Raw genomic sequence first — 17,331 nt, forward strand, 5'->3', positions numbered from 1 at the left:
ATCCCAACTAAAAAAAAACATCATAGTGACTTCAAACTAAACATTCATTAAAACATTAACATCTAAACATCTGTTAATTCTCAATAAGAGCTTTTGTTGATGTGTGACAGAAATCAAATCAAACTGGTTAATAATAAGTGTCAGTTGTAGTTGTTGTGTCTCTCTGTTTTTCTCTTGTTGTTTCTTCAGTGATTCTGCTTATTATCATCAGGTGTCTTCAATAATGCTCAATCATCACTCAATCATCAATCAATTATCTCATTAACTTTAACACTGCTTCAGTGTTACTTTTAACACCCTGTAGTGTGGACACATATGTACAAGTATATAATATATTATTGTATATATAACTAATTTGTACCTTAGTACCATTGTACCCCTAAAGGTACAATTTTGTACTTTTATTTCTGAGAGTGTATAAAAACGTTCCTCTAACATCAAGAAAACTGGATGTTTTTTTACGTTCCCAGAACCAACACTGAATATTTAGAGAAGGTTCTTATAACATAATTTTGTTAGCTGGGGTTTTTAATACCAAAAGAGGGTTTGCTCTGGGGCAAGCTGTTAATAAATCTGGCCAGAAATCTCTAATGTGAATACACATTTCTGCTGGCTCTCCACTCACTTCATCACTTTATTTGTTTATTGCATAATTAATTAAAATAAGACTTGAACAGTTTTTTAGTAAATTGTACATTTACGTCATCAAACACACACACACCAAGCAATTCTTTATGTTTCCTGCATGCAAGCATTGAAGGAAAGTTGTGAAATCTGACACACAGTTCCTGAATCATCAATAGGGAGTTTTCTAACATCTCATCTTATATAAATTGCTGATTAAGCTGTTGTGTCAATCATTTGCAAAAACAAACACCCCCCCCCCTTTTTTGCTGTTTATTCTTTATTGTCTACATGTACCCCATTTATATTTGAATGCATTTGAAAGTATGTAAATACAGCAAACATGGTAAATAATTTGTAACTATGCTCACTGTGTCATGATTAATGCAAGAACAATTAACAATTCAGTTGAGCAATACAGACATAATTATTTGAAACTTTTAATTAGCTGTCCTTGGAATTCTTCAGATTCAGGTTTGAGTTATGGAATTTTCATTTACCCATAAATCACTAGAATATACATCTAAAACAAAGCAAAAATGAATTCCTGAACTAATAGTAATACATATAAAATAATCCATGAACAACATGTGTATGTTAGAGAAACACCATCTTATGTGCAGTAGACATGTACACTATTGAATGATCACAACTTGGTCTCATACTCACAAGTATGTTTTAATTCTGTAAATCTGTGATTGCTTCTCTTGTTTCTTTAACTTCCCTCAATAAATTGTGCATTTCTTGATGTGTTTTCTTCATCTGAGCAATGAATTTGAGTAAACTGGAAGAGACCTTTTCTGGATCATCTATTTCCCCCTGATTGATTTGGTGAATCTCACGGGAATCTATTGCTATGAAGGCGACATCAAGTATGAGAAAAAGTGCACTTAACACACCTGAGGCTGCGGCTACTGCTTCTGCTGTTACTGCTGCTGCTCGTCCTACTCTGGCAGCCTGTATACCTGCCTGAACACCAGCTCTGCCAACATTTCCAAATATACACATGGCGTGAACTAATATAAAGGTACTTCTTTCTACCCACCATGATATGTTTAAATCATGAAACATTGAGAATGCAAACAAATGTCTGAACTTTTGGATTCTTCTCAGTAACCTCAGTATCTCAGGTGAACAGAGAATCAGTTGACTCACATTTTGGTACTTCAAAAGTTTTTCAAAGCTCTCACTGAGTGATTTTTGTTTTAATAAATTGATCATATTTGAGGCAAAACTTGTTGCACCACCTGCAATTCCAACTCCAATACCAACACCTGATACAATCACAGACACCCCTAAAGTGAAAGGTATCAAAATCGCACCAACTAATGCAGTGATTCCTCCAGCTGCTCCAATCACTGAACCTGTCAGACTGCCTATAGTGCATTTACGGTGTATATTCTCTAGTGAATCGGTTATGTTTTTCCATTCACTAAGAAAGTCTTCAAATTCATTGTAGGTCTCCTCAAGTATCTCAGTGGCCTTCATGAATCTTTGTTCCAGTGAGTTTGGAATTGTCTTGTTTCTTTCTACTGCATCATTCAGGAATGTTTTTTCTAGAATCTCTTTAGCTGAAGGTCGGTTTTCAGGGTCACAGTTGAGCATTTGTCTGATTAATTCCCGCAGTTCTTCTGAGTATCTCTCTGAGATGGGAGGCAGGTTTCCTTTCTTGCTGAGAGCATGTAAATAGGAGCGTTCAATAAGATCTGACTTTGGGATAAATAAAAATCTGGTCAACCTCTTGATAAAGACAGGGGAATTCTGGCTATCAAGATCTACTTTCCAGCAGTGCTTAGTTCCAAAATTGTTAACTATTCTACCTGTAGCTTTCTAAAAATTCTGTAAACCTTGATTACAACAGTCTTGTAATTCTACAACAATGATGATGATGATGATCAAACCTGTCTCAAAACACCAGCAGGCCTACACATTTTGTATGTCTCCCACATCCATCACATTATTTAAACACACAGACATCAAGAAATCAGCCTGTGAATCTCAACAGTGGTGAGAATAATAAAGCATGTTGCAGTGCATTCTGGGAGCCACCAATCAAAATTCATCCATGGCTCCCATCATGCATTGCTGCATGAATAAATTATGAGCTGAATTGTCTTAGTAATTTTTTGTATTCTTACTATTTCCTTTTATTATGGCTGTTTTTATGTGACTTTTTAATAGCTTGTTTTGTGATGGTCAGAGTTGGTCTGTTTTTCTGAATATGTCCCCATTGTTGAAATTCATATGATACTTGATATCAGTGTGTGCCTAAACTTTAAAAAAAAAAAAAAATTTGTATCAGGACAATTTTTAAAAAATCCTTTGGATTGTATTGAAAAAACTGGATCTTCTGCTGTAGAGTCACAGTGCTGCTGTAATCAATAATGTAAATCTAACTCAGAGATTGGGCTCTAAATGAGTTCAGTGATTCAGATCAAATAATGTTTATGTGAAAACATAACCAACACCACCTGATCATCTTTTCTCTTTGCTTGTCTGGCTGTTATAACTCAGTTACTACAGCCAAACAAAATCTAATGTTAAAAATTGTCAGTGTCAATATTGATTCTGATTACTCTCATGTAACTAATCAAGTTGTCATATTTAGCTAATATGATTATCATATCATTTATAATAACAGTAAATGATGACTGAATTTTCATTTTGGGTGAACTATAACTTTTTTCATTACTATGAAAATATGAAATCACTTTTCCTTTTCTTTTTTCTTTTTTTTTTTGAATGAAATTATACTCAGGTGCAAAGTCCAGGGGACAGAAAGTAAAAGTCCTGCCGTTCATTCCACCCATGAACTTAGCCAGCTGATTTCACTAATTTGTTCTACACTGCAAAATCTCCAGTGTTAAATTAAATTAATTCTCCTTGAAGTATATGTGAGACCACACTGAAGCAGCGTTAAAGTTAATGAGATAATTAAGTGATTAATTGAGTGATGATTGACCATTATTGAAGACACCTGATGTAAACTCTGATCTCCATGATGATGACTTACAATAGTGATTTTCTAAACACAGGTGTCTTCAATAATGCTCAATCATCACTCAATTTATCACTTAATTATCTCATTAACTTTAACACTTTTCAGTGTTCTTTTAACACTCTTATTTTAACACTTTAACACTCTGGAGTGTGGTCTCACATGTACTCTCTGGAGAGTTAATTTAACACTTCTGCCAAACCATAAATACGGAAGGCGGTCTGGCGAAAGCTAGATATTCTACTTCATAACTTGTTAAATATGGATATTTTATATCCATATCCATAAGCTTTGCTTCAGAAGGCCTTTATTAACCCTCTGGAGCCGTGTGGAGTACTTTTATGATGGATGGATGTAGGTGGAGACACTTTCTTCAGCTCATACTCATTTGGTAACGCACTCTGCCATTATAAATCTCAGAATGCATCAGGATATTTATTAATATTTCTCTGATTGTCTTCGTCAGAAGGAAGAAAGACATATACACCAAGGATGGCTTGAGAGTGAGTAAAGCTTGGGGTAATATTAATTTGAAAGTGAACTGATCCCTTGATAAAGCACAATCTGATAGGTAGCATTTTTTGCTGTTGATTTGTTCTAATGAATAATGCTATATCAGATTGTGTTACCACCATGTAATTGCATTATTGTAAGGGTAGGTTTAGGGTTGGGATAGGTATAGATGTTAATAAAGCCTTAAACCACATTAATATCTGATTGGTAGCATTTTTCGCTGTTGAATTGTGCTACCTACTGTTTCAGTGGGAGGTAGCAAAATCTGACAGGGTAGCACAAATTGTCAGAACAAACACTGCAAAAACTCCAGAGTTAAATTAACTCTCCAGAGAGTACATGTGAGACCACACTCCAGAGTGTTAAAATAAGAGTGTTAAAAGAACACTGAAAAGTGTTAAAGTTAATAAGATAATTAAGTGATAAATTGAGTGATGATTGAGCATTATTGAAGACACCTGATGATAACAAGCAGAATCACCAAAGCAGAAAATCACAATTTTTAAGCCACCATCATGGAGATCAGTGTTTGCTTTAGTTGGGCTCTTGACCCTTAACTTTTATTATTAATTTTTCTCTGAGTGCTCCAACTTTGTGTTTGTAAAACACATTTGTAATGTCAGAGAAAATATGATCCAGTCACAACATAAATTGATGATATTATCATCATGCGATGGCCTGATGTCTATTAGAGTCTAAATCTCTGACTGTGTGCTTGATGTGTAGCTTTAGTGTTCATGATTGTAGTCCTGTGATTTTAGTTCGAAATCCAACAGCAGAATGACTTTTTCTTTTCTTAATAATAATACATTATGACTGAAGCTTCAGTGTTTAAACACACACAGACATCAAGAATCAGCATCTGATTCTCAAGAACGGTGACGATAAATAAATACAAAATACTGACAAACAGATCAACTCTGAACATCACAAAACAAGCTACTGTCACAACAAAACAACAGAAATAAAAGCAACATGAAACAATCTACGAAAATTACAGGACAGTTCAGCTGCATAATTTATTCATGCAGCAATGCATGATGGGAGCCATGGATGAGTTTTGATTGGTGGCTCCATCATGCACTGCAACATGAAGCACTTTGTTTGATTGTCACCATTGTTGAGGGTCATGTGCTGATTCTTGATATCTGTGTGTGTGTTATTAATTTAATCTTTTTTAAATCTTCAGATTATAAAAGCTCTGCTGGATCTCAAGCAGTAACAGATTTACTAGAAAAAAATAATATACCATCTGTGTGACCTGTCAATACTGGATGTCACCAATGAATCTGGACATTTCACAATGAGAACACCATCATCAAAATCAAACATTATGACTGTGCTTCCCAAAGCATTGTAAACCTAAATTGATCAACTTTGGCTCACAGCACTTTTGGGAAACACAGATCAGTTTAGTTTCTCTGGCCATAACAAATGTGCTCTACAAACACAAAGTTGGAGCAGCCAGATATAATTTAATGTTAATAATAGAGTCAAGAGCCCAGCTAAAGGAAATGCTTTTCACCATCATGGTGACTTCAAACTAAACTTTCATTAAAACATTAACATCTAAACATCTGTTCATTCTCAATAAGAGCTTTTGTTGATGTGTGACAGAAATCAAATCAAACTGGTTAATAATAAGTGTAATAATGTTTAATGGCTGGAAGTCAGTTGTAGTTGTTGTGTCTCTCTCTTTTTCTCTTGTTGTTTCTTCAATGATTCTGCTTATTATCATCAGGTGTCTTCAATAATGCTCAATCATCACTCAATTTATCACTTAATTATCTCATTAACTTTAACACTTTTCAGTGTTCTTTTAACACTCTTATTTTAACACTTTAACACTCTGGAGTGTGGTCTCACATGTACTCTCTCGAGAGTTCATTTAACTCTGGAGTTTTTGCAGTGCACCTTCTCTGCACACAGTGAAGCGATTAAGAATATTATTAAGAAACATTTGTACATACTTACGAGCAATCCAGTGGGGGAACGTCTTTTTGCATACCCGCTAATTTTTTCACAAATCTGATACTTCCATTAAGGCTAATTCTCAGGTACGTGTATATATATATCCTTGGTTATCTATACATACAACCATTGTTTTTTTCCGTGCCTTGGGTGTGCAGCATGTAGGACGATGTTTTTCTTTTCGGAGTAGTGTAACGAATAGTATTTATAAGATTAAACAATTTGTGACATGTGCTTCTACTAATGTAATATATCTGTTGACTTATCCATGAGAGAAACAATATATAGGCAAGACGAACAGAAAAGTAAGGACACGTATTACTGAACATATGATTGCGGTCAGAAGAAATGACCAGAAATCTCCAGTTGCCTGTCACTTTAATGATATGTTGCATTCAGTTTCAGATCTAGATTTTGTGGTAATTGAGCACATTACATCATCGCACAGAGGTGGTAATATAGAGCGGAAACTTTTACAGAGAGAGTGCAAATGGATTTTTGATCTTAAATGCTTACATGCTTTTAGGTATAAACAAAGAAAAGTAATATATATATATATACAGGTGTATATCCCGAAAACGTTTTGCACTTTTGCACTTTTGCAATTTTTATGGCCTCGGTACAATAAATTCTTTGGAGCTTTTTTAACTTCATTCTTGTGTGCGGATCTTTCATCTTTTTGATCCTGAATACAGTGCTTGACAATAAGAAAAAAATATACTCACCCACACATTCAGCATGCAAAGATCATGGAGCAACCATCCCAATGACCATATGTCACTAGTCAGAAAGTAGATGTTAGCTGCTGGTAATAAATTAATTTGCATTGTTGGACAACATCAATAATACAGAAAGCATACCTTTTGGAATTATAGTTTTGTGTATGTACTTCTGGGCTAACATACAGGTCTGCACCGACAACTGATTTCGCATATATGTCTGCTCTGCAAAAGAAAAATTCACACATGTAAAGTGAAACTGATAATGTCAAGAAAAATCACTTCTAAAAATCATATTTTCTCACGTTTGTAATGCTTTTGAGCATCCAAAATCTCCTAGATTAATGTAGCCATCCTTTGTCAGAAAAACATTCTAGAATGAGGGGGAAAAAATAAATAAATAAATAAATATACACAGGTGCATCTCAATAAATTAGAATGTCATGGAGATGTTCATTTATTTCAGTAATTCAACTCAAATTGTGCAACTCGTGTATTAAATAAATTCAGTGCTTACAGACTGAAGTACTTTAAAGGTCCCGTTCTTCGTGATCCCATGTTTCAAAGTTTAGTTAGTGTGTAATGTTGTTGTTAGAGTATAAATAAAATCTGTAAAATTTTAAAGCTCAAAGTTCAATGCCAAGCGAGATATTTTATTTAACAGAAGTCGCCTACATCGAACGGCCAGTTTGGACTACATCCCTCTACTTCCTTCTTTAATGACGTCACTAAAACAGTTTTTTGACTAACCTCCGCCCACAGGAACACACAAGAGTTGCGTTTGTAGAGTGTGTTTGTCGCCATGTCGTCGAAACGCTGTTATTTTCATCCCGCAGTCCAATCACCTTTGTTTGGCCTTCCCAGGGACGCTGTACTTAGAAATCAGTGGTTACAATTTATGTTTAACTCGGTTCCCGAAAATTATAATCCACATGTTAAACTGTGTGCAGCACATTTTACTGAGGACAGCTTCCTCAATCTCAGTCAGTTTAATGCCGGATTCGCACAAAGATTATTTTTGAAAGATGGAGCAGTTCCCTCTTTGTCTGGAGAAGGCGTTGTTTGTGGACCACAACCGGTAAGTGTATTTTATTATTTACGTTGGTGCGTTTAACAGTTTCTGTAACTTATCACACAAAGGGCAACGCTGTTTAGCTTTGTTAACTAGATGGTAATTGAAACTAATCCGACAAATTTTTTTTAAAAGTGTAGTAATTCAACCGGACACCATCGATTGTTGGTGTTTGTAATGATCAGTTTAAATTATTTGTTGATTATATCTGTTGTTTACTGTTTAACCACATGCTGGTTTAGCTGCAGCCTGTCGAATCACAACACAGGAACCACTGGCACAATCAGAACTCGTTACGTATTTCTGAAGGAGGGACTTCATAGAACAAGGAAGTCATCAGCCCGTTTTTATGACAGTGGAAACAGCGGTATACAGATAAGTAAATTATGTGAAAAATACTGTGTTTTTACACGCGAAACATGAACACATGTTATATTGCACACTATAAACACAATCAAAGCTTCAAAAAACCACGAAAAACGGGACCTTTAAAGGTGCCCAAGAACGTTCTTTCACAAGATGTAATATAAGTCTAAGGTGTCCCCTGAATGTGTCTGTGAAGTTTCAGCTCAAAATACCCCAATTATTCTTTTTTTTTAATTAATTTTCTTAACTGCCTATTTTGGGGCATCATTAACAATGCCAGAGGTGGGTAATCCAGGGGCCTGTACCATGATGGTAGATGAACAAACTCAGGGTTATAGGATTAGTTTCAAGTTGACAAAACCAAACCCCTCCAATCCGCTTTGTTGGTATCATGATGCTGATCATCAATTTTCTCTGTCAACTCAGGCTTTGATCCTGAGTTTGTGAAGCACGTGCACATGAATCCGTGACATCAGTGGCAAACAGCCAATCACATGCCTTGCAACAGAAATAAACTGATTCACTTCTCACGAGAGAGCCAGCGTAATTCAAAACTCTTTTGCTGAAAATAAAAAATTTAAATGCATTTACACTAATGGAAAATACTTGTCTGTGAAAGAGGACAAATAAAAGAAATGATCTTTCTCTATCAGTGCAAGTGAAAGTTGTGGAGTTAGTTGATAATATATACCGATAGAGACTTAAACATACAAGGTCACATGTAGTAATTTTTAAAGAGTATATTTACTCCTTATTTAGGCCTATATGATATATATTAATATTCATTGAAACTAAGTGCTTAATAACTACTGTTACACTAAATTTGCGTGTGTGATTAATAAAAATATAGATCATATAATTATACAAATCATACATAAATTATATTATCATTAAAACCAGACAATTTCATCGTTAAATATTTGTTTTTACTATATAATGACCTTTAATTTAGAGGAAGAGAAACTGGGGGAGTGACTTTATTGCGTTGGGTGTGTCAGTGTCACTTAGCTTACGTCTGATTGGTCCAATTTCAGTTTGAGATCTCTAACCCAGAACATAACCTGCCCCGAGGCAGGTTAGTCGTGGAGCGTAAGTTACTATGGTGATGAACACCGCTAAAAGCCAAGTTACTTTCATGGTACCTAAAACCCAGGATTGGCGCAAACTAATCTGAAACTTACCTGGCTAGCCAACTAATCCAGCTTCATGGTACAGGCCCCAGGGGTCAAAGAGTAAAAGTCCTGCCATATTTTTATTCCACCCACTGAAGCATTAATGAGATAAATAAGTGATTAATTGAGTGATGATTGAGCATTACTGAAGACACCTGATGATAACAAGCAGAATCACCAAAGGAGAAAATCACAATTTTTAAGACACCATCGTGGAGATGAGTGTTTGCTTTAGTTGAGCTCTCGACCCTTGACTTTTTATATTAGATTTTGTTTGGGCTGTTGTAACAGCTAGTTAAGCAAAGAAAAAAGATTATCAGGTGATGGTTATGTTTTCACATAATCTCCACGATGGTGGCTTAAAAATTGTGATTTTTCTCCTTTGGTGATTCTGCGTGTTCGTCTATATCGGATGTTCAGAAGACGTCATAAAACTTTCATTCTGGCCCCTCAGTGGACGTCTTTTCAACCTGAGACAAGACCTCAAAAAGACGTCTTCTGGACCTAATTTGCTCAGTGGGTTGCTTTGGAGGTTTAGTTGGCAGAGAAAATAACCGTTCTGTCTGCCATCCATTAGCCGGCCAATACTTAATATTAATTAAATAATCTCAGCGTATTGCCTAAAACAAAAGTTTTTTTTTTTGAAAATTTGTTAAAAACCACAGTAAAGCTATATACTATTTTTGGCAGCTGTTACAGAAACATTTTTACAAAAGAAAATCTGATTTAACCTTGAGATTTGAAGTATTAGATAGCTTAGATATTTGCACCACTACAATGACAATAATTCTTAATTTCTGATAGAAATGCAAAATCAATCGGTAGTTATTAATAGAATACCGAGACACAAACCTTTACATTCAATCGCGTTTGGTCCCATTTATTTTTGATCACAGTGCATACTGCATACACATACAAACAGTCCAAAAATGCGCACATTTACCTCAGATTTCATTAGATAGAATAAGCCGGGCCGTACGCAGGGTTTCATATTTGCCGAGGTCAGAAAATGTAGTTTCCTAGGGGGGTACGGGGGCATGCTCCCCCGAAAATTTAGATTTCCCTGGTGTACATATGTGCATTTTTAAGACGTTTTAAGGCCAACAAATTGGATAACAATTTAAAACCATGTCAACAAATAAATGCATGCACAGTTTTAAAGCAGCTTTAATCGCATGTTTGGTAATTTCATGACTTAACTTACAACAGAACAACGACGGTCATTGCTCGTAGTTTCTTTTGCGCTTTATTTAAGCTATCATAAAGTAATTAAATGCAGCGCGCGCCGGCGCATTTGGTCATATAATTCTTGAGTGCGCGCCGCTATCTCTGTGCTGTCGCGTGAGTCGCGCAGCGTTGCGATTTTGATAGGTGGTCAGCAATAATAAAACAGGCAGTGTGTAAAAGGTGTTGCTATTAGGTAGTTGTGAGTGCAGGTGCAAAGTAAATTATTATATCTGAGATAATAATATTTCTGATCTAAACACGCATTTTTATGGACACACAGAAGAAATCCTTGTCTATAGGCCCTGCCTCGATTTGTGTCTCAAGTTATTCGTTAGTTTGGCTGTTTGAGAGATCAAGAGATAGAGATTAAGATTAAATGTAAATTTAAAAGTGATTATATATTTGCAATAAACGTGTTAAATCCATCGCAGCGACGGACTATTATTATTCTGCTGCTCTGAACAGCGGAAGAACTGATGACGGCACAGTTTAAAGTTTGGTTGACCAATCAGCGGAAAGGGGCGTTTCATTCCCGCCCACATGTTGAGATCAAATATTCAAGTTGTTTATTCATTTTCTACCCCTGAACGAAAAATGAAAAAGCAAGCCAAATTCTTGTTTTTCGTTTTGTTTGAAAAAAAAAAGAAAAACGAAAAAGGTGCCGTTTTTCATTTTCCGATTTCATTATTAAATCAAAAAACGAATGACCAAAAGATACATGGACCTCTTGAGCCTTGACTTTTTAATATTAGATTTTGTTTGGGCAGTTTTAACTGCATTAAAACCAACCAGAAAAGCAAAGTTAAAAGATGATCAGGTGGTGTTGGTTATGTTTTCACATAATCATTATTCAATCTGAATCACTGAACTCATTTAGAGCCCAATCTCTGAGTTAGATTTACATTATTGATTACAGCAGCACTGTGATTATACAGAAGATCAGCTTTTACAATACAGTTTTTTTTTTTTTTTTTTTTTTAAAGTTGTCCTTATCACAAAAAAAAAAATTCTTTCAGGCACACACAGACATCAAGAATCAGCCTGTGAATCTCAACAACGGTTACAAGCAACATATTCTGATCAACAGATCAACTCTGAACATTAGAAAACAAGCTACTAAAAAGTCACAGAAAAACAGCAAAATTTTAATAGTGAGAATAAATGAAATTACTAAGACAATTTAGCTCATAATTTATTCATACAGCAATGCATGATGGGAGCCATGGATGAATTTTGATTGGTGGCTCCCAGAATGCACTGCAACATGCTTTATGATGGCCACCACTGTTGAGATTCACAGGATGATTCTTGATGTTTGTGTGTTTAAATAAGCACTTTTTAAAAAAAAAATCAGAGCTCTTAAAAAAAAAAAAAAAAGTATTGTAAAAGCTGATCTTGTGTTGTAGAATCACAGTGTTGCTGTAATCAATAATGTAAATCTAACTCAGAGATCAGGCTCTAAATGAGTTCAGTGATTCAGATCAAATAATGTTTATGTAAAAACATATCCAACACCACCTGATCATCTTTTAACTTTGCTTGTCTGGTTGGTTTTAATGCAGTTAAAACTGCCCAAACAAAATCTAACATTAAAAAGTCAAGGGTCAAGAGCCCAACTAAAACAAACCCTGACCTCGATGATGGTAACTTAAAAATTGTGATTTTCTCCTTTGGTGATTCTGCTTGTTATCATCAGGTGTCTTCAGTAATGCTCAATCATCACTCAATTAATCACTTATTTATCTCATTAATGCTTCAGTGGGTGGAATAAAAATATGGCAGGACTTTTACTCTTTTACCCCTGGAATGTCCACCTCTGACTTTTGCAAAATGTAAATGTAAGAAACTTATCCAAGATGATAACAATGATAATTATTATTATTATTTAACTGAAGATATGATTACAAATGACTTTATTTGAATGGGTTTCAATGCAATTTTATCCGCCAGTTAGATGACGTCATTACATGAGTGCGTAAAAGAACCAGTGATCTGTTTTTTTGAACCGGTTCGCGAAAAAGAACTGGACTTCCCATCACTAACATAAGTTTATGAATAAATTATGAGCTTAATTGTTTTAGTAATTTCCTTTATTCTCACTTTTTAGTTTTTTGTTGTTTTTATGTTACGTTTAGTAGCTTGTTTTCTAATGTTCAGAGTTGATCTGTTTATCAGAATATGCAATGATTATTGATGTCTGTGTGTGCAACGGTCCTAGTACTGAGTCTTGCGGTACTCCATATTGAACTTGTGATTGATATGACATCTCATCATTTACTACTACAAACTGATAATGATGATTTGTATGATTTGATAAGTATGATTTGAACCATGCCAATGCAATTCCACTAATGCCAACATAGTTTTCAAATCTATTCAAAAGAATATTGTGATCGATGGTGTCAAATGCAGCACTAAGATCCAGTAACACTAATAGGCTGCGTTTACACTCGGCATTAACATGTGACCTGTATCTGCACTGCAAAAACTCCAGAGTTAAATTAACTCTCCAGAGAGTACATGTGAGACCACACTCCAGAGTGTTAAAGTGTTAAAATAAGAGTGTTAAAAGAACACTGAAAAGTGTTAAAGTTAATAAGATAATTAAGTGATAAATTGAGTGATGATTGAGCATTATTGAAGACACCTGATGATAACAAGCAGAATCACCAAAGCAGAAAATCACAATTTCTAAGCCACCATCATGGAGATCAGTGTTTGCTTTAGTTGGGCTCTTGACCCTTAACTTTTATTATTAATTTTTCTCTGAGTGCTCCAACTTTGTGTTTGTAAAACACATTTGTAATGTCAGAGAAAATATGATCCAGTCACAACATAAATTGATGATATTATCATCATGCGATGGCCTGATGTCTATTAGAGTCTAAATCTCTGACTGTGTGCTTGATGTGTAGCTTTAGTGTTCATGATTGTAGTCCTGTGATTTTAGTTCGAAATCCAACAGCAGAATGACTTTTTCTTTTCTTAATAATAATACATTATGAACTGAAGCTTCAGTGTTTAAACACACACAGACATCAAGAATCAGCATCTGATTCTCAAGAACGGTGACGATAAATAAATACAAAATACTGACAAACAGATCAACTCTGAACATCACAAAACAAGCTACTGTCACAACAAAACAACAGAAAAATAAAGCAAACATGAACAATCTACGAAAATTACAGGACAATTCAGCTGCATAATTTATTCATGCAGCAATGCATGATGGGAGCCATGGATGAGTTTTGATTGGTGGCTCCCATCATGCACTGCAACATGAAGCACTTTGTTTGATTGTCACCATTGTTGAGGGTCATATGCTGATTCTTGATGTCTGTGTGTGTGTTATTAATTTAATCTTTTTTAAATCTTCAGATTATAAAAGCTCTGCTGGATCTCAAGCAGTAACAGATTTACTAGAAAAAAAAATAATATAACATCTATGTGACCTGTCAATACTGGATGTCACCAATGAATCTGGACATTTCACAATGAGAACACCATCATCAAATCAAAACCATTATGACTGTGCTTCCCAAAGCATTGTAAACCTAAATTGATCAACTTTGGCTCACAGCACTTTTGGGAAACACAGATCAGATCATAGTTTCTCTGACCGTAACAAATGTGCTCTACAAACACAAAGTTGGAGCAGCCAGATATAATTTAATGTTAATAAATAGAGTCAAGAGCCCAGCTAAAGGAAATGCTTTTCACCATCATGGTGACTTCAAACTAAACTTTCATTAAAACATTAACATCTAAACATCTGTTCATTCTCAATAAGAGCTTTTGTTGATGTGTGACAGAAATCAAATCAAACTGGTTAATAATAAGTGTAATAATGTTTAATGGCTGGAAGTCAGTTGTAGTTGTTGTGTCTCTCTCTTTTTCTCTTGTTGTTTCTTCAATGATTCTGCTTATTAACATCAGGTGTCTCCACTAATTGTTAATCATCAATCAATTATCTCATTAACTTTAACACTGCTTCAGTGTTACTTTTTAACACTCGGTAAGATGGACTCATATGGAATGTTTAAAAATGTGTTTAAAATGAAATGTTGTAAAATGTGAAAATGAAAAGGATTTAATAAATTCTGATTGTAATTCAGTGTGTGTGTGTAAAATATATATATCTCATTATAGTCAATGATTGTACGCTGTCAAAGCCAATTTTGTCCCCTTTTTGAAGGGTCAATTTTTGTACTGTTAAATAAAGGTACAAAATCGTCACCAAAGGTACAAAACTGGTCTCTTAAAGTACAAAACACAAGGGTACAAATTTGTACCTTTTTACCATTGTACTCCTAAAGGTACAATTATGTACTTTATTTTCTGAGAGTGTAGAACTGGGGATTCTTCTGTGTAAAATTAGTAAATCCACTTCACCAGCTAATTAGTCTTCTTCAGGGATGCTATAGAAATGTGCAGAGCTACTAGAAAAACAGAAGTCCAAAGACAAAATTCTAAAAATGGCTGTGTGCTGGTTCACAGTTCACAATAAGGTCTATAAATGTCTACCTGAGGCTTTATATCTCTGTGAAGAACGTTATTCTCATGAAGATGCTGCAGGGCCAAACAAATCTGAACCAGCCAGTCAAGGATCTGGGGAAGAGATTTGAAGGACTTCAGTTTTAAAGTAATTAGACAAAATGTTCCAGTATTTACTGAAAATTACGTAATTCATACACTGCAAAAACTCCAGAGTTAAATTATCTCTCCAGAGAGTACATGTGAGACCACACTCCAGAGTGTTAAAGTGTTAAAATAAGGCCCCGTTTACACGTACATGGTTATTTTGAAAAACGGAGACATTTCCCTTCGTTTGCGCCCTTCGTTTACACGCAAACAGAGAATTCGCCTCTGAAAACGAGTCTTTCTAAAAACTCCGGCCAGAGTGGAGATTTTGAAAATCTTCGTTTGCACGTTTGCATGTAAACTGAGACAAACGGGTGTTTAGGCAGCCAACGTCACAGTATGCGCCAGAGCTCGCACCTATGTCAAAAGTGCGACCTATGTTTACATGTGATCATGGACGCGTTCAGAGTAGCAGTCGCATTTATGTTGGTGCAAACTCTTCTCGTGTGTTTGCATTTGCAAATACAGCTGTTCCATTATGTCGAGGAGCAGAGACGAATGAGTGCTCGGAGATCAGCAATTTTGCAACAACTTCGCATCACTTCAAGAGGAATTCGGGATTCTTTTTCGGGATTCTGATTGGCTTACGTGGGCTTGAGCTGCTCGTTACACTCTTGACGTCATATATACACGGGTACGTGTAAATGAACACTTTTCTGAAAACTGACATGTGTGCACGATATTATTTTTGAAACCGGAGAGGTTGAAATGTCCGTTTATGAAAATAGCCGCCCACGTGTAAACGTAGCCTGAAGCAGTGTTAAAGTTAATGAGATAATTGATTGATGATTGAGTGATGATTGAGCATTATTGAAGACACCTGATGATAATAAGCAGAATCATTGAAGAAACAACAAGAGAAAAAGAGAGAGACACAACAACTACAACTGACTTCCAGCCATTAAACATTATTACACTTATTATTAACCAGTTTGATTTGATTTCTGTCACACATCAACAAAAGCTCTTATTGAGAATGAACAGATGTTTAGATGTTAATGTTTGAATGAAAGTTTAGTTTGAAGTCACCATGATGGTGAAAAGCATTTCCTTTAGCTGGGCTCTGGACTCTATTTATTAACATTAAATTATATCTGGCTGCTCCAACTTTGTGTTTGTAGAGCACATTTGTTATGGTCAGAGAAACTAAAACTGATCTGTGTTTCCCAAAAGTGCTGTGAGCCAAAGTTGATCAATTTAGGTTTACAATGCTTTGGGAAGCACAGTCATAATGGTTTTGATTTGATGATGGTGTTCTCATTGTGAAATGTCCAGATTCATTGGTGACATCCAGTATTGACAGGTCACACAGATGGTATATTATTTTTTTCTAGTAAATCTGTTACTGCTTGAGATCCAGCAGAGCTTTTATAATCTGAAGATTTAAAAAAGATTAATTTAATAACACACACACAGATATCAAGAATCAGCATATGACCCTCAACAATGGTGACAATCAAACAAAGTGCTTCATGTTGCAGTGCATGATGGGAGCCACCAATCAAAACACATCCATGGCTCCCATCATGCATTGCTGCATGAATAAATTATGCAGATGAATTGTCCTGTAATTTTCGTAGATTGTTCATGTTTGCTTTATTTTTCTGTTGTTTTGTTGTGACAGTAGCTTGTTTTGTGATGTTCAGAGTTGATCTGTTTGTCAGTATTTTGTATTTATTTATCGTCACCGTTCTTGAGAATCAGATGCTGATTCTTGATGTCTGTGTGTGTTTAAACACTGAAGTTTCAGTTCATAATGTATTATTATTAAAAAAAGAAAAAGTCATTCTGCTGTTGGATTTCGAACTAAAATCACAGGACTACAATCATGAACACTAAAGCTACACATCAAGCACACAGTCAGAGATTTAGACTCTAATAGACATCAGGCCATCGCATGATGATAATATCATCAATTTATGTTGTGACTGGATCATATTTTCTCTGACATTACTAATGTGTTTTACAAACACAAAGTTGGAGTACTCAGAGAAAAATTAATAATAAAAGTTAAGGGTCAAGAGC

The 17,331-nt window shown here is 35.2% G+C and overlaps 1 protein-coding gene across 1 annotated transcript in view; it reads right to left on the bottom strand.

Moving 5' to 3' along the window:
- Positions 1-222: 222 nt before the first annotated feature.
- The window catches only part of LOC125261687 (serine/threonine-protein kinase Nek2-like), a 37,465-nt gene continuing 20,356 nt past the window's right edge, over positions 223-17,331 (bottom strand). Inside the window, exons 7-11 of the mRNA XM_048180246.1 lie at positions 15,190-15,273; positions 7,131-7,198; positions 6,967-7,050; positions 6,832-6,886; positions 223-2,334 (exon numbers count right to left, since the gene is read on the bottom strand). Coding sequence (XP_048036203.1) covers positions 1,303-2,334; positions 6,832-6,886; positions 6,967-7,050; positions 7,131-7,198; positions 15,190-15,273 — 1,323 coding nt within the window. The 3' untranslated portion in view covers positions 223-1,302. The remainder of the gene's footprint in view (positions 2,335-6,831; positions 6,887-6,966; positions 7,051-7,130; positions 7,199-15,189; positions 15,274-17,331) is intronic.

The sequence above is a fragment of the Megalobrama amblycephala genome, unplaced genomic scaffold, assembly GCF_018812025.1.
Source record: "Megalobrama amblycephala isolate DHTTF-2021 unplaced genomic scaffold, ASM1881202v1 scaffold463, whole genome shotgun sequence".
Lineage (NCBI taxonomy): Eukaryota > Metazoa > Chordata > Actinopteri > Cypriniformes > Xenocyprididae > Megalobrama > Megalobrama amblycephala.